At 40.9% G+C, this 21,949-nt stretch overlaps 1 protein-coding gene across 1 annotated transcript in view; it reads left to right on the top strand.

Annotated features, from left to right (window-relative positions):
* Nucleotides 1-21,949, top strand: part of LOC136148660 (guanine nucleotide-binding protein G(q) subunit alpha) — a 301,839-nt gene that overhangs the window by 90,656 nt on the left and 189,234 nt on the right. Inside the window, exon 2 of the mRNA XM_065908330.1 lies at nt 14,538-14,722. Within this exon, the coding sequence (XP_065764402.1) occupies nt 14,538-14,722 (185 nt within the window). The remainder of the gene's footprint in view (nt 1-14,537; nt 14,723-21,949) is intronic.

The following is a 21,949-nucleotide window of genomic DNA, read 5'->3' as shown; positions in this document are numbered from 1 at the left end:
CAGTCACTGACTCCTGTTTTCCATGGTATAGTCTCTTCAAGATCCTTTTCTAGTTTTTTTGCTTACTAGGCACACTTGGAACGTATAGAAGCCTTTCTCAGTATTCCTGGTGTCACTAATTGAAATACTGGAGAGATCCTAATTCAAAAAGCATGCAATCTGAATACCCATGTATCTTGTGAGACAGCCCAGATCATTGCTTCTCTTAATTGGAGCAATGCTCACTCCCTCCAGCACCTTAATTCCCCTACCTCAAAAGATAATTAGTTTTAGAAGCTCAAAGTGAAGAACCACATGAGGCAAAGGAAAAAAATCTTGACATATTAACCTTGAAAAAAGGATACTGTAGTTTCTAGTCAAGTCGCTTGAATTATTATTTGAAAACATAGTGAAAATAATAGGTCAGTTTTTTCCCCTGCCTCATGAGAAATATAATGAATGATTTTTAATGCTGTGCTATATACAGAGAAGGAAAATAATCATCAAGTCCAAAAGCCGAAGGGAGCCCTTGAGGCCTTCCAGGCCTGGTTCCCCTCCTCCGCAGCTGAGTGACCACGTGAGGGTCACTGCCTGACCATGTGGCCTGCCTGGGTGGGCACTCTGTCCACACACCTGCCTGTAGATCATCGCGTGAGAAATATGAAGCGAGGCAGAAAAGGGCATTTCAGATCCGTCCTGGGCCTTTTCCTCCACTGCAGTTTTCATTTGTCGCTTTCCTTGAGGGAAGGCCGCGTGAGCCATTCTTTCCTGAGCAGGAATTTACTGGCTTGATGAGGCCTTCACAGTGCTTTCCAGAGCGTGGTGTCTGGTCATTTTCCAACTCGTGCATTTTTAAAGTATGCAGTTTATGACTGAGTAACCTGAAAGTCTGGGCCGCTTACATTCATGTTTTTTATGGCCTGGAGTAATCAGTGCTAAACATCTGTGGGTAGGTATTTATTCTGACTGGTTCCTGCGTCTTAAAATGTTGTTGTGATGATGACTTGGTATTTTTATGGTATCTTCATGCATCCAAATAATATTCCTTGAATTCCCAGTCTTCTCTAAAGAGGTGTGCATGTAGCAATATAAATAGAAGCCTATAAAGTATGTGTGTGTGTAACTTAGACCTTAAAAAGTCTCTCTCTCTCTCTTTTTTTTTTTTTTTAACATAAGGAGCTTTATCTCATAGGAAATGAAATTATAGCCTCAGTATTACAGTCTGATCTGACTCATCCATTAGCGAAAAGACCTCAGTCATGGCTGTGTCCTTGCTTTTGTTGAAGTTCCGGAGAATGTAGGACAGAAGTCGAATTTTGTATTTCATGTGTATTGCCTACATCAGTGTGGCAAACCTTGTAAGGGTACAAAAGTGGTTATTGTTAGAGTGAGTAAGCATTTCAAACTGAACATACTTCTCTCTACCCAAATCTTTTCCTGTTCCGGCTTCTGTAACTAAGAGTCTAGAGCGTTCATCCATCTAGTTAGTTACTTAGGCCAAAAATCTAGTCGGAGTTATCTCTGTTTTATCTCCTTCCTTCACCACCCACTTTTCATCCAACTCCAGACTGAATCCTGAATTGTTCCACTTTTCTCCATCATGTCTGCTGCCCTCCTAGTCTGAACTACCATTATCTTCTGCTTGGATTACTGAAATACCCTACTTGCTTTGTTCTTACAATCCGTTCTTTCCTTACCGTGTGTGTGTGTGTGTGCGTGCGTGCACGTGTACTCACTCACTGTCCAACTCTTTGCGACCCCTTAGCATAAGTCAAGCCCTATCACTTCTCTGGTTAAAATTCTCCACCTAGTGCTGGCTAGTGCACTTAGAATAAAACTCAGGCGTGTGACCTGAAATACAGCACCCCGTCTGCCTTCACCTCTGTATTTGTAGCTGACGCGCCAGTATTCTCTCCTCTCTCCTTCCCCAGTAACCACTATGCCTCGGCCACATTGACCCTCTTCCACCTCCAGTGTCCCGGCCACGCTTGTTCTCACCTCGACCTCCGTGTCAGCTGGTTTACTGCCTGGAAGGTGTTTCAGTTTTTGCTGCTCTGATTTTTTTTTTAATGTGTGTGTGTGTGGCTAGATCTCGAATATTCAGATATCAGCATTAAATCTACCTTCTTAGAAAGGCTGTCCCTGACTTCCCAAATTAAAATCCCTCCTAAGTCACTCTGTACTTCATTTTTCGTTAATTCTTCAATGCATAGCACCTGGCTGCATCTGTCACACCTGCGTGTTCTCTTTGTGAAAACAAGGACTGTGTGTCTTGGATCCTGGTGCCTATAAGACTGCATGACATGCAGCTTACACCCAATAAAGCTGTGAATAAAGGATTCAAACTAAAAGTCTCTGAGTAATATGACTTCAAATATTGAGATACTGGGGATGATTATCTCACTTATGTTGGGGAGTGGAGAATTAGGATCAGGGCCGAGACTAGAATAAGGTGAATAAAGTACTTGCCTTGAATACAAAATTTAAAGCTGCTTCTCAAGATATCAGTCTGGCACGGAGCAGCACTGTGTTTTATTATAAGTAAAGTATCTTTATTTAAATTTGTGTTATTTTGTTCATCATGGATTCGGGAGACATTAATTTCCACTTTTGAAAAAAACTGCGTTAAACTATTCTCTTGATTATTTAGTTTTTGTCTTTTCCCCCAGCCCTGCCTGTATCAGACTATTCTCTCAATTTCCCCGTTTGATTTTACACTGTAAATTATAGCTAGAATTTATTGAGTGCTTACTGTGTATCAGACACTGTGCTTTTCCTTGGATTAACTCACTGAAAACTCACAGCAGAGCAGTAGGTAGTGGTATTTGCAGATGAGGAAATGGGCTTAAAGAGGCCAAGTACCTTGCCCAGGGCCTCAGTGCTATGAAGAGGAACCAGGATAGGCAGCTTGTGCAGAATATATCATATGGATAGAAACAGGTTTCTGAGTAGATCGGGATCTCTCTACCTGGAGATAGGGTCAGATCCCATAGGTTAAGAGTTCAATCTTACAGAACTGTTTCTTCACTTTAGATGTCAATCTCAAGACCAGGCTATTACCCATGCTTCTGACTGAAGGAAGAGTTAGAAATCAGATGTTTCCAGGACCAACCCCCTCCCACCCCCCACCCCCCGGGTTCGGTTAATTTGCTTGAGCAGCTCACAGAACTCAGGCAAACATTTTTCTTACTAGCTTGTAGGTTTGTTATAAAAGGGTATAACTCAGGACCAGCCTCGTGGAAGAAACGCATAGGGTGAAGTCAGTGGGAAAGGGCACCGAGCTTGCACGTCCTCTGCAGAGCGTGTGTTCTCCCCAGATCTCCGCGTGTTCACCAACCTGAAAGCTCTCTGAACCCTGTCCTTTTGGGGTTTTATGGAGGTTTCATCATATGAGTGATTAAGTCATTAGCCTTTGGGGTTTGTGTGTGCCTGCTCAGTTGCTCAGTCGTTTCTGACTCTTGGTGACCCTGTGGACCGTAGCCTGCCAGGCTCCTCCGCCCATGGAATTTTCCAGGCAACAATACTGGAGTGGGATATCATCTACTGTTCCAAGGGACCTTCCTGACTCAGAGATCAAACCTGAATATCTTGTGTCTCCTGCATTGACAGGCAGATTCTCTACCACTAGCGCCATCTGGAAGCTTCCTGATGGATTCAAGGGATTAGATCTGACAGACAGAGTGCCTGAAGAACTATGGACGGAGGTTCGTGACACTGTACAGAAGTCAGTGATCAAAACCATTCCCAAGAAAAAGAAATGCAAAAAGGCAAAATGGTTGTCTGAGGAGGCCTTACAAACAGCTGAGAAGAGAAGTGAATGAATGGCAAAGGAGAAAAGGAAAGATAAACCTATCTCAATGCAGAGTTCCAGAGAATAGCAAGGAGAGATAAGAAAGGTTTCCTCAGTAATCAATGCAAAGATATAGAAGAAAACAATAGAATGGGAAAGACTAGAGATCCTTCAAGAAATTTAGAGATACCAAGGGAAGATTTCATGCAAAGATAGGCACAATAAAGGACAGAAATGGTATGAACCATTTCTAACAGAAGCAGAAGATATTAAGAAAGGTGGCAGAAATACACAGAAGAACTGTACAAAAAAGATTTTCATGACCCAGATAACCACGATGGTGTGATCACTCACCTAGAGCCAGACATCCTGGAGGGCAAAGTCAAGTGGGCCTTCGGAAGCATCACTACGAACAAAGCTAGTGGAGGTGATAGAATTCCAGTTGAGCTATTTCAGATCCTAAAAGATGATGCTGTGAAAGTGCTGCACTCAATATGCCAGCAAATTTGAAAACCTCAGCAGTGGCCACAGGACTGGAAAAGGTCAGTTTTCATTCCAATCCCAAAGGCAATGCCAAAGAATGCTTAAACTACCACACAGTTGCAGTCGTCTCACATGCAAGCAAAGTAATGCTCAAAATTCACCAAGCTAGACTTCAACAGCACGTGAACCAAGAACTCCCAGATGTTCAAGCTGGATTTAGAAAAAGCAGAAGAACCAGAAATCAAGTTGCCAACATTATGTTGGATCAGAGAAAAAACAAAGTTTCAGAAAAAACATCTACTGCCGTTTTATTGATTATGCCAAAGCCTTTGACTTTCGATCACAACAAACTGGAAAATTCAAGAGATGGGAATACCAGACCACCTTACCTGCCTTCTGCAAAACCTTTATACAGGTCAAGAAGCAACAGTTAGAACCTGACATGGAACAATGGATTGGTTCCAAATAGGAAAAGGAGTACATCAAGGCTGTATATTGTCACCCTGCTTACTTAACTTCTATGCATAGTGCCTCATGTGAAATGCTGGGCTGGATGAAGCACAAGCTGGAATCAAGATTGTTGGGAGAAATGTCAATAACCTCTGATATGCAGATACCACCAGCCTTATGGTAGAAAACGAAGAGGAACTCAAGAGCCTCTTGATGAAAGTGAAAGAGGAGAGTGAAGAAGCTGGCTTAAAACTCAACATTCAAAAAATGAAGATCATTGCATTTGGTCCCATCACTTCATGGCAAATAGATGGGGAAACAATGGAAACAGCAACAGATTTTATTTTGGGGGGCTCCAAAATCCCTGCAGATGGTGACTGCAGCCATGAAATTAAAAGATACTTGGTCCTTGGAAGAAAAGCTATGACCAACCTAGACAGCACAATAAAAAGCAGAGACATTACTTTTGTGACAGAGGTCTGTTTAGTTAAAGCTGTGGTTTTTCCAGTAGTCATGTATGGATGTGAGAGTTGGACCATAAAGAAAACTGAGTGCAGAAGAATTGATGCATTTGAACTGTGATTTTGGGGACTCTTGAGAGACCCTTGGACTGCAAGGAGATCAAACTAGTCAATCCTAAAGGAAGTCAGTCCTTAACATTCATTGGAAGGGCTGATGCTGAAGCTGAAGCTCCAATACTTTGGCTACCTGATGCGAAGAACTGATTCAATGGAAAAGACCTTGATGCTGGTAAAGACTGAAGGCAGAAAAAGGGGGACAACAGAGGACAAGATGGTTGAATGGCATCACCGACTCAACGGACATGAGTTTGAGCAAGCTCTGGAAGTTGGTGAAGGAGAGGGAAGCCTGGCGTGCTACAATCCGTGGGGTCACAAAGAGTCGGACACGACTGAGTGACTGAAGTGAACTAGCCCTACCTGGCCTTTGGTTGAAGGAGCTCAAATTGTTGATCCCTCCTCCCTTCCCCACAGGTCAGGGAGTGAGACTGAAGTTCTGCTTCTCTATTGGAGGCTGGTTCCTGGGAGGAGCAGAGCCATTCCTTAGGCTCTTTCCCAAAGTCACCTTATTAACATAACAAAAACACCCTTTTGCTCTTTCCTTAAGAAATTCCAAGGGTTTTAGGAGTCCTGTGCCAAAAACTGGGATGAAGACCAAATATATATTATAAAACCATATATCAAAGGTGTTGCTTTTTTAAAAAGTGAGGGAAAGAAAGGTCTGATGGATGTGTCAACTGATAATAAATATAGGCTGGCCAGAGCCTTTGCGTCTGTTGTCACCTAACTGCATTTCTTTGATGCCTTCCTTCAGGGATATTTATCACAAAATTATTTATAAAACTGAAAAATTAGAAGTACTCAAAACGTGTTATGACAGGAGAATTGTTCAGTTATCACACATTCTTTTGATGGCCTTTTAGACAGTCATGAACTGTTCCTGAAGAATAATTAGTGTGTTGGAACAATTATCAAAATATGTTAAGTGAAAAATAACAGTATACAGGATTATTCCATTTTTAGTTTAGAAAATGAACAGAAAAAGGAACATTGTGAAGTGAAAGTTGCTCAGTCGTGTCTGACTCTTTGCGACCCCATGGTCTACACAGTCCATGGATTTCTCCAGGCCAGAATACTGGGGTGGGTAGCCTTTCCCTTCTCCAGGGGATCTTCCCAACCCAAGATTGAACCCAGGTCTCCCACATTGCAGGCGGATTCTTTACCAGCTGAGCCACAGGGGAAGCCCTTGTTTAGAAAAGGAGTCTGGAAAGAAATATACCACAATATTCAGATTTTAGGAATTTTGAAAACTCTTGTTTTTCTGAATTCTCTATAATAAATAATTGTAACTTTTTAAGTTGGAAAAAATGTTTACTAAAAAGAAAGTTTACAAGGACTTAAGATCAAGAGCCCTGGACAAACAGGAGGCCTTGGTAGATTATAGTCCATCTTCTTCCTAATTAGTTTTCAACCAGCAAAATCCTTGAACAAGTCACTTTGCTTCCCTCCTTTGTAAAATAAGTGAGTTTGGAGCTTCTTAAACTTTTCCTCTGAAATATATCCAGAGGCAGAAGAGAGTGAACAGGTTCTCCTAGAAGGGAGGGCTAGGGGTGCAGGGTAGGTTGGGCATGTTGGCTCAAAGAAACTTGAAAAAGTTTTAGCCTGAATATTTGTATAAACTTCCTGTTCTCCAAAGTATACTGCATGCATACAAGCTAAGTTGCTTCAGTCGTGTCCAACTCTTTGCAACCCTATGGACTGTAGCCTGCCAGGCTCCTCAGTCCATGGGGTTCTCCAAGCAAGAATACTGGAGTGGGTGACCATTTCCTTCTCCACAGATCTTCCTGACCAAGCGATCTAACCCTTGTCTCTTACAACTCTAACATCGTACAGATGTTAGTTTAAATTTTACTTAAATTAGTACGAAGTTTACATACCATAAAGTTCATCATTTTAAACTGTACATTTTAATGGTATTTGGTATAGTCACAAGATGGTACAATCAACTGATGCTAGTTTTTAATACATGGATGTTTACCATGAACATGCTCTGGTAAAATGGACATTCTAAGAAAATACTGTTGTATCTTTGAGTAACTTTGGAAGCACCTTTTTCAGGAGGATTTTCTATTTTAAGAAGCCTGGGAGTGACAGTGAAAGTTTCTCAGTGGTGTCTAACTCTGAGACCCCGTGGACTTTAGCTGCCAGGCTCCTCTGTCCATGGGATTCTCTGGGCACGAACACTAGAGTGGGTTGCCATTTTCTCCTCCAGGGCATCTTCCCACCAACTAGGTAATCTCCCTGTTTCAAAACATTTTCATTAAATTGCATTCTCAGTGCATTTTGCCTCTCTTTTAAAAATAATGTAATTGGGTGAGTTTTTATTAGCAGTTCTGGTTACTACTAACTTATTCATGTCTTCAGTTTCCATTTACAGTGAATGATTTTCAATTCAGTTAATTTCCATGCTACATTTAAAAAACTATCCAGTACCTTATCCAGTACCTTCTTCAGCCTTGCTGGGGATAAAGAGTCAAGTATTACCAACCCTTGCTCTCCAAGGACAGTCATTAAGGAGAGGAAGTCATGGTGATTGAGGTATTAGAGTCGCTCAGTTTCACGAGCAGGCTTCCAGTGTAAGGAGGAAAATGGATGGGAGGCAGAATATGTGTATTTTAAAGTACATAAGCCGGAATGTGGACAGCACATGGATTGCATTTTGACTCAGTGTTATTAAATCACTTTTATATCAGTGCTCTTAAGTCTTTGCAGGTGTGGGTTGATGATGTGCTTGTGGGTAGAAAATTCCTCCTTGAAATTTCTGGTTCTGCTTTATCCAAGTTTATGTGGAAGTAGCCCAAGTTCAGCTTTGGTGGTGCTGAGATTCCATGTTTTAGACTCCTGGCCTAAACTGATGGACCTTCAGTGCAGATACTTGGATTACAATTGAGCTCCATGAGACTTGGGTTTGTTCTTCGCAGCTCTTTATCTGGGTGCTGGCCAATCAAGAGGGCAGGGCAGGGGCATTTGGCCTGAGCTTTCACATTAATTAAAGGCTTTAGATGTAGACCTCTGATGGTTTGACAATATCTCCAAATACAGTCATGAAAGGCACTGGAAGGATAAAACGGATATATTCACTGTACAACTTTAAATACCACAGTTTTTAGAGCTCTGTTTTGGCATTTCTTCTTTTTCCTGGGAGCCTGAAAAAAGTGGCAGTGGTGTGGGTCTCACTGAGCCTATAAGAGGCCCTGAGAAGGTCTGTTTTCTGACTTGTAGAATAAAGGAAACGAACCCTTGCAGCTCCTGCATGTGCAGTGGGCAGTGATTGTTTTCCAGGGGAACGGGGGCACAGCGTGCTCTTCAGACAGTGACAGCTGTAACTGACATTTCTAGGACACTGAGCAGTTCTTGTGTATGTGTGGATTGTGCTTCACAGTCCTTTTGATAAAATGTAGCCCAGGAAGCCAACTTCAGTGGGAAAGAAGGAACCATTGAGTCCTTGATTGCTTTCAACTACAAGTGACAATTCATGAAACCATTAAGAAGGTAATATGTTATTGGATTTAGAACTGTCAGGGTATGGGATAAGAAAGACTGTCTTCTAAATAATAAGGCTCCATTCTATAGCACAGGGAGTTCAGTATCCTGTGATGAACCATAATGGAAAAGAATATGAAAAAGAATGTGTCTGCAACTGAACTGAACTGAACTGATACATAGACACATACATAACTGAATCACTTTGCTGTACAGTAGACATTAACACATTAGACGTCAGCTATACTTCAATAAAGGCTTCCCTGGTGGTTCAATGGTAAGGAATATGCCTGCCAATGCAGGAGATGATCCCTGGGTTGAGAAGATCCCCTGCAGACAAAAAAGGGCATGGCAACCCAGTCCAGTATTCTTGCCTGGGAAATCCCATGGACAGAGGAGCCTGGCAGGCTATAGTCCATGGGGTCACAAAAGATTCAAATATGATTCAGCGACCAAACAGTAAGGCATATTACTACTTCAGTAAAATAAATTTTAAAAGATTATGCTGAGCACGAAGCCCCACGAAAGAAAAACTGGGCTGCTTTTAGAATTGGATGGAACTGATCGCAGACTGAATCTTGAGAATGGGCAGAGTAATCAGTGTAAAAGTATAGAGGCTTACTATGAGTAGGATACATAGAGTAAATATGGATTTGTGGCATAAGCTGTATATAGGAATACTCTTGTGTTGAAAAGATCTTGGCAAAGCCTAAAGTATCAGGTTGTGTGTGTGAGAGAGAGAGTGTGTATATCAAATATGCTGTATTCTAATACCTTACAAAGTGATGCAGTCCACAGTAGGATATTAAATTTATATATTATGTTTTTCCTGGTGGAAAGACATGTGAAATGAACTGGGGATTGCTTTCTGTGCCTTATCCTGATCCACTGGGTAGGGAAGAAAACCAGTATCCCTCAAAACCAATTGTACTTGCTAGAGGAAGTGACCTTTTTAAATAGCACGCTTCTTTTTCTTTTGGACACACCATGCAGCTTGTGGGATCTGAATTCCCTGACCAGGGATTGAAACGTGTCCCCTGCATTGGAAGTGCAGAGTTTTAACCACTGGACTGCCAGGGAAGTCCATAGCATGATTCTTTTTTTTTTTTTTTTTTTAGCATGATTCTTAAGTAGCCTTATTTCTGGGTATTTTGATGGGCTGAGATAAGAAAAGGCATAGTACTTGACAAAAGTTACAAATAACTTTTGGTGAAAATTTTCAGCCACAATTATAGAGACTAATGAAGATGAAAGGCAAAAGTTTTCTAGACTCACATCCTTCCTTGTATGTCTTGATATACTTGTTATTATATAATATGATTGGAGATATATTCAAATTAACAAAGATGGAGCGCCCACCCCCAGATTTAATGTAAGGGCTCCTTGCTGGCTTTTATTTCATCGGTGGCTTTGGAAACAGTAGATTTGTATTTTTTGAGGCAGGTCAAAAGTTGCTTATGCTCGGTGGTGTGAAAAGAGATTAGCTAGCCCTTTAGCTAGCCCTGGATTCACAGAGCAACCTGCTAGTAGAAGTGTGCTTTTGTTCATTCAGAGATAAAGAATTGTGAAGTCTCTCATTATGCTTTCCATGTGGCCTTAGGAAACGACGTCATTTTTATAATCTGCAGCAGCTGGGGTTTTTTGTTTGTTTGTTTTTTAAATAGATTTTAGAAATTCTAATCCAGAGTAGAAAATGTCCATTTCAAACCCCAAGAATATTGTATAAGTTGATGAAAATAGGAGAAGAACATGAAATTTAGTTTACACATTTGTGAAGAATAGTTCATTTATCTCCCATGATAGAACTCTTCCTGGAACAAAGAAGCTGAGTTTTTTGCTTGGTTGATGTTTTATTCCATAGTACATAATAATACTTTAATTGACTACTTTTATCATTCTGCCTGTAGCATTTGCATTACACAGATTTTCTCTTAAGTGAAGCGTTGTCTTCACTTTTAATTTGCTGCAGTTCTATAATAGCATCAAAGCATGAGTGAGTATTAAATGTGTATGTGAAATTTGCTTGGGAGGGATGGCCAGTCTTGGAAGATGACACTAAGATTCAAAATACTATTAATTGAAGTAATATTTGGAAATTCAGAATTCGGTTAGATGGATGAAAGTTGATGTAGTCAAGACCACGTGGAGACATTTTTGGACTGCAGGCAGTGGAAGTTAATTATCCTGGATTTGCACAGCCGTGATTGTGAAAGTATCGCCAAACCCAGGCTGGGCAGGTGCAGGCTGGGCTGGAGCCCTTGTGCTGGCACTCACCAGCCTTGTCATCTTTGCTCGGATGCCTCACTCTCCAGGGCCTTTTCTTTTCCATGGAATGAGGGGAAAGTCATCTATCTCAAAGTTTTGAGAGGGTAGTGTCAGTGTATTTCACAGTGGCAGTTTATAAAGGTTTAACATGGATTTATTCTTTATTTTTTTTATTGGAATATGATTGCTTTACAATATTGTATTAGTTTTTGCTGTACAACGAAGTGAATCGGCTGTTAAATATATGCATACATAGATCTCCTCCTCCTTGAACCTCCTGGCCCCGATCCCACTTCTCCAGGTCAGCACAGAGCCCCAAGCTGAACTCCCTGCTCTGTGCAGCCCCTTCCCACTAGCGATCTATTTACACATGGCATTGTCTATATGTGTGGGCTACTCTCGGATTAATTTCACCCTCCCCCTCCCCCTCTGTGTCCACATGCCTCGAACACAAATTTCTCTAGTTTCCTTTACAAGAGAGACAGGATATTCAGGGGGTGGAGACCACCATTTGCCCTGTCAGATTAGAGATTAGTCTTGAAGTGTGTGTTGCTGGGAGGCAGGTGGACTCAAGTGTACATGCTCTGGGGGACAAGTACTAGATTTATTAGCACTTTTGGAGATGAGTTGGGAGCCTTGGATTCTGGTTTGGGCTCTATCATCAGGATTGGCTTCCAGAAGAGTGTTAAATGAGTGAATTAGTGACTACAAAAAAGGAAGTGCTTTGTAAACAAGAGAGCACCTTATAAATAAGATTTATAGAGAAAGGGCAGAAGAAGAAAAGGCACCCCCCTCTTCCCTCGCCTTCTTATTCGTTCATTTATTAAGCTGCGCCACCCCCCCCCCCCCCATTGGTATTTACACCTGTCAGGGTCTCAGCAGGAAGCAAATGGTCCACCCCAGCGAGGTGACTGAGAAGAGTTTTGTTCAGGGATTGTTTACAAGGTTTTAATCCAGTGTAGGCAACCAGTAAGAGCTAGTGAGTGCAGTAACCATGGGCCAGAAGGGCGAGGGAGCAGGTGCAGGAACCCAGAGAGGGCCGGCTGGCAGGAGCTGTGGACCCTTGAAGGGGACACAGCATATCTCTGGGGCCCTTGCAGAGAGCAAACTGGGGAAATCGATGCCCCTTTCTCATCCTCCTGCTCTGTGGTCTCTCCCTGGTGTCTCCTATGGATTAAACCCCAGAAGACTGAAGCCGAGAGAGCTGTTGATGTGAAATGCTTCCCAGCCAGCCTCCTGGGCCACCAAGCAAGATGATATAATGGACAGAGAGGATCCCGGGGTGTCCGGGGCAACAGGAAAATATCCTAACTTTGGAGTTGGGTTTAGATTCTTTCTTCCTTTCCTCTCTCCCCATTCCATTCATTCATGGGTGCTATGTTCCACCTATATTTGGAGTATTGAGTGTGATGCCCAGGAGCTTAGTGTAGATCCCAAGAGCGGCCCGGTGTTGACTGCTCTTGCCCAGCATGACTTAGTTGAAACAAGCCAGCATGGTTTAGATGTCTTCTCTTTACCTTCTTGATTTTATTTGGGTGTGGGGGGAGTATATAAAAGCCTCCAGCTAGGAGAAGGCGGCCTCTTGCCTGACTCTCTTTCCTTTCCTTTTCATGTCATTAACCTCACATATTAAGGTTTCTTCCTGATTTTGGTGTGGAAAAAACTGGCAGAGGTTCTGATTTGATGATTATGTCTCTAGTTGGGCCCTCAGAGCAAGGATAAAGATAAGGATATCTGGGATAAGGATAATAAGCAGAGAAGCAATTTGGATCTTTTTCTTCCATACTTTGAATTGCTCAGAAAAGTGAAGATACTGGTTTCTTCCTATAAATTGTTGATTGCTAATGAGAAACAATTTCCTAGCTTTATTTCCATTAGGGATACTTCTCTTTAGATATTGCGCACCCCCCCACCCCAGTATTCATGGATGGAATTATATGTTCATTTTTAACTCCTTGCATTAATCTTGTTAAAATGTGTTGATCGCATTCATATTGCAGTGTTAACTTTATACTTCAAGGAATTCTGAATCACTTTATTAAAATCATATGAAAACGATAAAGGAAGTGTTAACTTTATATTTCAAGAAATTCCAGATCACTTTATTTAAGGTCATATGAAAAGGATAAAGTAGTTGGCGACTACAGGACTGTGGGGCTAGAAATCATCTTTGTAATTATGTGAGGCTTCTGTGTTTACCAGGACATCTGTAGTCGTTTAAGAATGCTTCTATGAAAACTGTAATACTTATTTGAATTTTTCATGATTGTTTATAAAGATAGTAATGAAATCCAACCACCAGAAAAACCAAACAAAATTAGGACAGATGTTGTATTCCTAGTTTTCAGTTCTCCTTTTCTGCCTTTTTTTTTTTTTTAGCGTCTTGTTGATAGGAAATGGCAGCAAGGGTGCTGCAGTCATCCTGAGTATCATTATTATTATTATTACTATTATATTCTGCTATGCTTACTATCCTAAAAGCTTTTATTTTTTCCCCCACATCATTAGGGGAGGACATTTATTATTTTGAAAATTTCAAGATTTGAAAGTGAGTGAGAGATAATTCAGAAATGTAGTTAAGTTGCACACCCTCCAAAACAACTTATGTTGTAAAAAATGAAGTTTTTAGATTTATAGTTTCAGATTCACCATAGAAGAAATATGTTGTCATTCAGCGAAATGATCTCATCTTTCTGTCTTTCCACCTCCCCAATGGGCATTTGTAGCTTTGTTATGGATTCTCTGCAGGCCCATGGTGACCAAAAAGGAATACTGAAGAAGGGGAAAATGAAAACACAGAAGAAAAAAATTCAGTAACAGTGAATTTCTGTGTCATAGTTAAGAGTGGGCAGGAAGAAGGAGAGTTCCTGTATCTTTCCTGAATTGAGTGATTCCTTGACATAACTCAGCCAACCAAACTGCCTGGAAATAAATACAGTTGCTACTTGTTGTCCTGAAGGATCTGGATTCTTACCTGGATACTGTGCTCTCCATATACCCCATTTTAAAGTACGAGAAAGTGTCTAGAAATTTTCCGGCGTGTTGTCTTACTGATGTCTGAACAGCATTTGTATAATTGCATCGTCATCTCCAGATCCAGATCCTGGCTAAACATCCCAGTCTGCTGGAAGCATTTCAGACATACTCCAGGGAAGAGAGCTTTATCAAGTGTTTATTCTGTTAAACCATGCTGTTTTCATTGTGTTTCTCATAAGATACATGGTTACAAATCACTATGGAAATTCCATGCTGAGTGGCTTTCAAAAAAGGTGACAGTTGTTTATTTTTTTTTAAACTCTGCCTCTGAGCTGGAGTCCCACTCCTCTCATCTTGCTGAGTGTGACCCTCGGTGGCATTTCCGCCTCTGGTGATGCCCCTCTCCTGTGCTGCTCCTCTCAGCAGGCCCTGAGGATGCCACATGCAAGGCCTGTTCCTATCGATAGAGTAGTTGTCTGGAAGACTGTGGGAAGGTCTCATGATCTGATGAGCTGCTCTCATTTCTCTTACAGGGACAGGAGAGAGTGGCAAGAGTACATTTATCAAGCAGATGAGAATCATCCATGGGTCGGGCTACTCCGACGAAGACAAGAGGGGCTTCACCAAGCTGGTGTATCAGAACATCTTCACGGCCATGCAGGCTATGATCCGAGCCATGGACACCCTCAAGATCCCCTACAAGTACGAACACAATAAGGTAGGCGTGGCTCCTGGGAGCGGCTGGCCGAGCCCCCCCAGGGCGAGCGGTCTCTCCACGTGTCCGGGATGCACGTCGTCTTTTTCAAATGGGCATTTTCCATCTCATCCTAAAGTGGGGTTTTTAATAGCTCAACACAGTTGTTTATAAATGTTTTTTCTTCCTTCAGTCTTTATAAAGTCACAGCTATAAAAGATTGGAGTTGTATTCTTAGTGATATCAGTGAAGGACATGTCTGGATATTTGATAGTAGGTGTATGGGTGTTTAAAATGTGGGGGCGCATGTTACGTTAAGAAGAGAGTTTTATCAGTTCAAGACAAATTGACCCGAGTGAGGGGATTCACGTGAGAAGTGGTGGCCTTGCCTCAGCCTCCCACTCTTTGTGCTTCCTTGAGCAAAGAACAAAAACAGCTTCAGACCATTCTGTCCAGTTTAATTTTGGATTTCGTGACTTCCTTTCAGTAGTACCACAGGCTTAATTTTATTTCAAAATAAGCCCATCTGTCACTTCCAGTAACCTTTCAAACACGTTTCCCTGCAGTTGTGTTAAAATAATGGAAACTTCTAAAGCCACTTGAGAAAGGGTTAGGGGAAAAAATTCTAAATTTTTAGCTTTTTAAAAACCAAGCAAACTTTCCCAATGTCCAGCATTATTTCTTAATTGAAATAGAAGCCAGATTTTTTTCTTCAGGTGAAAACAAATGCTGTCATTGCTTACCCTCCAAAGATGATAACTACGTGATCCCTAACAAGTTTGATGCATCTGAGAGTGTCCTCAGGTTTGAGTTTATGCTGGGAGTTTATGAGAGAAGCAGAATTGTAGAAACATCTTCCCTTCCTGTTAATCAATCAGAATATCTCAGGGTAGATGCAGTCTTCGTTCCTTACCACATGTAGGCGCTGATCTTGTAAGTTGGTAAAACCTTAACCTTTTGTTGACAAAACACTACATTTGTACCTGAATTTATTTGAGGACCTTCCGTCGAAGCATTCATTTTCATTCTCTTAGTACTCTTGACAGTCTGCTCTTGAGGATATTTTCCTATGCCGGGATCAATGGGTTCTAACAAGAAGTCTGCATGCCCAGGATGACTCAAGTTGAGATGTAACTCACAAACATGAATCATAGGTAAAATAAAGCAGTTCTCTCTACCTCCACTGCTTTGACTATTTAGAAGCTCCTAAATATACAGATCATTTTCAAATCAGGCATTTCTGTTTTGGAGGTGGTTCCTTAAAATGAACTGGCTGTTTCTTATCTAATTGATACCTTCACACTTCATTTTCCGATGGCAGCGAGAGTCTCTCCACAAATAACAGCGAGACCTTCCACAAATAGTCCTCCCAGCCTCTCCTCTCAAGAATCTGAGTAGGTTCATGGAAATGTGGGACCTGAATCACAGGAAGCTGTCTGGATACGGAAGCAGTCTGAATTTAAAAGGATCAGGACTTTTCCCCCCTCAGAAATCTCAATGTAGTGAGTTTCTGAAATAGGCGGCATGCTTGTTTTGTTGCAGTTCTGACTATTCTGTTGAAGAAGTTTTTTTTTTTTAATAGCAGTGACCACAGTTGGTTGATAATATGATGATCTGATGAATTCTGCTTATCACATGTGTGGTGTAATTGATGTGTGTATATATCTTGTCAATACATGTATATACACATACATAATGCCAGTTTACAGGTTAAAGTCCAATACCAACTCCTTAATTATACCTCTAAACCATTTTTCTTGGTGCTCCAGAAGACTCCTTTAGGATCTTGCCTTGATGTTAGATTTTCACATGAAGACATTGTACAGTTATATAGATGCAGAAGATGATGTTAAATTTATGCCTTAATCATGGAACACATAGAAGAATGCTCAGTGTGTTAATTGAGCTCTTTGTATCACTTCTAGCTAAGGAGGCTTTACTGTGTTGGATACCATTCAGTTAAAAATCAACATCATAAAACATCACTGTGATGATATAAGTATTTCTCAGAGATCATAATTAGCCTGTGAAATCTTCCCATGTCTCTTGGTTACTTAACATGCTACCTAATACAGTGATATTAGAGTGTGCTAACCCCTGAATTCCTTAAAATGTTTCATTCCTCTCAATTCATAACAAAAATCACTCTCACATTTGCTCCATTTCTGTACAACACACATGAGTTTTAAAGTATCACCCCTTGCTTCCTCCGCTAACTTCCTGAGCTCTGCCCCCTCCTTGCCTTTGTTAAAGCTTATTAAAGAAATATGTTGTCCGTCTCCTTGCTTTTCCACCCAGCTGCCACTTCCTCCCGGAGCTCTTCTCTGCTCCCTATGTAGCACTAAGTGATCCCACCCCCTTTAGCAGAACCTGCAGTGGAATATTGATAATTACCTAGCTTGTATTTGTTATGATGATTTGGGTATTAGTCTTATTTTCCTGACTAGCTTCTAGGCTCTTTGAAAGTAAATCTTGGCATTCTTGGCAAGTTCTATCATGGCATTCTTCATGGACCCTGGCATAGTACCCTGTACACAATAGTGTTCATAAAAATACTTGCTTTATGAGTAAGTAAATCATTTGTGAGCATAAACAACTGAAAGCCTCCTCTTCTGCCCTGCCCCCCGCCCCATTGTTGAAGTGATTATTCAGATCAGTAGATAGCTGTTTAATAAAGGAATAAATGCAGTGGTCTTCCAGGGAAGCAGAGAGGGTCAACCAGGGCTAGGCAGAAATTTGCAGTCCAGAAAGACACAAGGGCAGAGCTGAGGGAGAGGCAATTTGGAGAGGAGAAATGGCTGGAGTAAATGTTCAGAAAAAGGTACGTGTATGCAATGTGTAAACTGGCCAGTTTAATGTGAACAGAATTCCTATAGAAGAGAACTGGAAAAATAAGAACAAAATAAACAAAAGGCTTAAAATGTGCTTCTGAAAGGTTTTGAATCCAGGCTGAGAAGTTTGGAAGGCAACTATACTAACCACTATACCACCAACGCCTTGGCCAGGCTAAGAAGTTTGAATTTTATTGTCTTCTATTTATGATACCTACTTAATAATAATTTGTGTTTTGGTTAGAATTTTTCTACAGAAGTTTCTGGTTACAGTGTACTCTAATATTTGGTAAACATTTTCAAGGTTGGTGTGCATTTTGCTAGCAATTACTTGGAGGCTATGCCTCGTGATTTGTCTTGTTTTGTGACCCTAAAGATATAAAATAAATAACCGACTGATTTATTAAAAAGCTTTTTTGTACCTCCTGCCACACTGGCCATAGTCTATGGCAGCAGCATAAATAAAAACAAACATTTTCCAATATTGTCCAGCCTAATTTTGTTCTTGCTTCTGAGTTCATATATTTTATAAAGCAAAATGTAGGTTACAAATGATGTGGCCCATTCGTAACTGAGAAATTGTTCACTGTTTTTTTTTGTTTGTTTTGTTTTTAACTGTGAAATTGGTCTAGTCTAGGGGACTGTTATGCCAAAGTATTAGAATTTGTTTTGCTCCTGTGTGTTACTTCACTGAATTGAGAGTCTTGTTGGTTAGCTAGGGGCTGGCACAGTGGTCAGAGGGAGTCCAGGCTGCAACCTCTGCCAGATGATGGCATGACATTGCAAATCTCTTCACAGCTCTTGCTCAGTGCCCCTGGGATCTTCAGTTCCAGTGGAGCTTGTAATAAATTGAAAACTTTTACCGAAAAGCAGATTGATTCTTCCCTGGTTGTGTTTCCACTATCCTGTTCTTGGACATTTTTGCCAAACAAGTAATATTTATAGGTGAGCTGGTTGGACTCAGCCCAAGTAAGAGAACATGTTTGAGGACTTCTGAATACTTGGAGCTTGACTTTATTTATTTCTAAATATTAGTTTGCCTTTCCCTTAAACACAAGTGTTAACAGTTAACGCTGAAACGGACTGTTTATTGCTTAGTCAAACCAAAAGATCCATTTAAGACTCCACTAGATGCAAGGCATTCAACAGTGAAATAGATTACTCTGTCATTTCTTACTTTCCCAAAGAGAGAATGTTTTCATACCTATTATTTTATGCTTTCCTATTTTATACAGGAGTGCTCTTCTGATTATTCTTTAGTTGAGCCTTGAAATCAGCTCAATACAATTTCTCTGTTAACATGGCTAAGACGTGTCTTAAGTTACAGCTCAGGGAGGTAGATCCCAGGGTTTTGAACTCTTGATTTGTGTGTGCTTACTGTGTGTTCCAGGCAGTTGGCATTCTTGCTGCTTGGCCTGTTGTTGTTTCATATGCATGTGCCTTATCTTCTTAGCTGACTGCAGATTACCCTACAGTGAGGAAACATCTTGTCGTCCCACACAGCATGCCAGGAATGTCATAGGAGCTTTTGTACCCTGAACGAATTACTCTGGCTAGTGGGTCCTGGTATCCCTTTACTGTTAGCTTATGATTTCTGTGAAATCCAGGTATTCTTATAGCAGTTTTAAAGTACTGGCAGGCCTTTGCTCATGTTGCCAATCCCAGGAAGAGAAAAGAATCTGATGAGTCTTTGTGCAGTGAGCTCAAGACCGTTATGAGTAGAACTCAGCTGTGTGCTGAGGGTGGGTAGACAAGGTCCTGTTCTGTTCTAGCTTCTACTGTTAGCCTCGAAAGTCCAGATGACCAGGGCTTGGCACCGAGGCTGCAGTTGCCTTTGACCAGCCAGCCAGAAAGTTTCCAGGGCGGAGAGGCCGAGGGGACGTGTTACTGTAGTACCTCTTGTCCTCCGGAACCTTTCTAAGAAAGTACATGTCGTAGGGAAAGTATCTGGTTAAACACATTCGCAGCTTTCTGAATTTTCTCTAATTCCTGAGAAATCTAAGCTTCCAGAAGCTATTTTTCAAAAGATAAATGTAGCCAAGATTCTGGAAGATTTGCCAACTTATTTCTGCCTGCCTTTGATCAGTTGAACAAGAAATTGCTATACTACATTTCTCAACATGGGGGAATTTTCTAAGAGACTGATTTCAATTTAATATTTGTCATCTTTATGATAAGAACATGATAAAGGCAGACCTTAATCAGTATGTTTCGGTATCTGTCCCTCTGAAGAGTTGTCAGTGAGTGTTCTCTGCTTGCAAGCAACAGAAGCTAACACCAGCATTTAATTTAAGTAGAAAAAGAATTGATGGGCCTATGAGGTCACTCAGAGAAGTGAAGAGAAGCAAAAGGACCAACTCCTGGAAACGAGGGCAGGTCTGTGGAACTCATCGGGAGAAGCCTGAACTCTGACCATTTTCAGTCTTCTGTCACCCCACTCAGGATTCAAATTCCTGGGAAAACTTGCTGGATTCATCCAGCCTGGCTTCCGTGCTAGCTGTCTGGACTAGGCTGGGCAGTTTGATTGACAGTCCCTGAGGGAAATCTGGGTACAGTTAGTAGGGGAGGAATGATGCTGGCACAAATCACAATTAACCACTGCAAAATCATGCCACCAGCTTAAAAAATAAAATGACACATGGATTCTCCATCAGCGCAGGCCCTCCAGTCATGCTCCACATTTACTAAGCCTGTCGTAGGGTGTGGGGGAAGTTGAGGGGTTAGCGACCTTGCAACAGTTATAAGTGAAGTGAGTAACTGAGCTTGGGCCCACACACTGAATAACTGAATAACCTTGGGATTGTCCCATTTCCTCCCTACACCTGAATTTCTTTACTCTTTAAGCCTGAATGTCCTCATCTGTTGGATGGTACAGATGATAATAGGATTATTTGAAGGGCTAAATAGATAATCTGTGTAAAAGTGTCTTACAAATGATAAAAAGAATAGTTTGTCAATTATTATAAGATAAATTTGTTATCATGGAGAGAATGAATGCTCCTCATCTTCCATCTTTATTAAGAATAAAGCAAGCTGAAAATAATTTAAACACTACAACCAGAGTTAGGAGGTATCTAAGGAAAACTTTCCTCAGAGTGACAGTCATTGAAATGGGATACTAAGGGAGGTACAGAAATCTCCTTATCTGGATGTGTTCAAAAATAGAATGTATTTTTAACATGTGAAATTCTTTAAGGCAATTTTGCTGAAATAAGACCAGGGATGGACCAGACAACCTCTCAAATGCTTTCCAGCACAATTTTTTTTTCCATGCTGATTCTCTGATTCCAGAACTTTAGCAAAGAGATGAACTGTTGTTAAAGTTACTTTATTATAATTTAAAGCTCCTACCTTTTTTGGACATTGTCCATTCCAGAGTACTATGAGAATTTAAGGGAACAAAAAAAGACAATTAAAAACAGATTTGTTTTGATAGTGGTCTGTAGTGAAGTAGAGATTTTTCTTTCTTTGAATCTCAGTCCTGCGTTGCTGCTGCTGCTAAGTCACTTCAGTCGTGTCCGACTCTGTGCGACCCCATAGACGGCAGCCCACCAGGCTCCTCTGTCCCTGGGATTCTCCAGACAAGAACACTGGAGTGGGTTGCCATTTCCTTCTCCACTCAATCCCATAAGTGATTATAATATTTATATCTAGGTAAGTTTTTTTTTAAACAGCGTTCAAAGTTCAAAATCGGATGTAGGTTTTGTGGGTATTACTAGTGATAGTTATTTTAATTGGGTTGTTGGCTACTGGCCACCAAAGATAGCCTGTAATTTTTCACACAGCAACTTTCTACTCCTGCATCTACAAATTTTTGAGAGTTTTCTTTCTAATAAAGAGTGTAAAGGAATCTAGAGACTTTTCATGGCCAACTTGATCTGTCCACCACATTTTTTTCTGAGGCTTGTTTACCACTTTTTCATTTCTCTCTAAGGACTCATGTTGGGGAGTTGATCAACATGGATTCTCTACTACCTATATCTGCTTTCAAAATCCCTTTGTATACTGTCAACTTTTAACATCTTGCAAATATGTCCTAGCCGAATTTTTCCCTCACTCTGTCCTTGTTCCACTGTAGTTCTTTATTCATTTTACACCGATGGCAGTCATATAAAAATAGAAAATGAATATGAGATTTTGTAATCCCCCTTCCTTGGCCAAAATTAATCCGTAATCCCAAGGCATGCTGTATCATTTATGCAGGATGAGTTATCTTGAGCTCATGTTCATCAGAGGAGAACTCTGAAGCAAAGAAAGACTTGAGCAATAGACTGAGGCTGGTTTCTTTTCTTATTTTGGTAATTTTTGTATACAGAAAAGTGCACACATCATTCATATTGTTCATGTATTTTTCCATTGTGAACACATTTGCATACATATCTGTTCATCCAGATTAACATGACCAGAAATTCAGAAGCCT

This window comes from Muntiacus reevesi, chromosome 17, assembly GCF_963930625.1.
Source record: "Muntiacus reevesi chromosome 17, mMunRee1.1, whole genome shotgun sequence".
NCBI lineage: Eukaryota > Metazoa > Chordata > Mammalia > Artiodactyla > Cervidae > Muntiacus > Muntiacus reevesi.
Note: the sequence above shows the minus strand (reverse complement) of the source record. Positions and strands in the feature narration are given on the sequence as shown.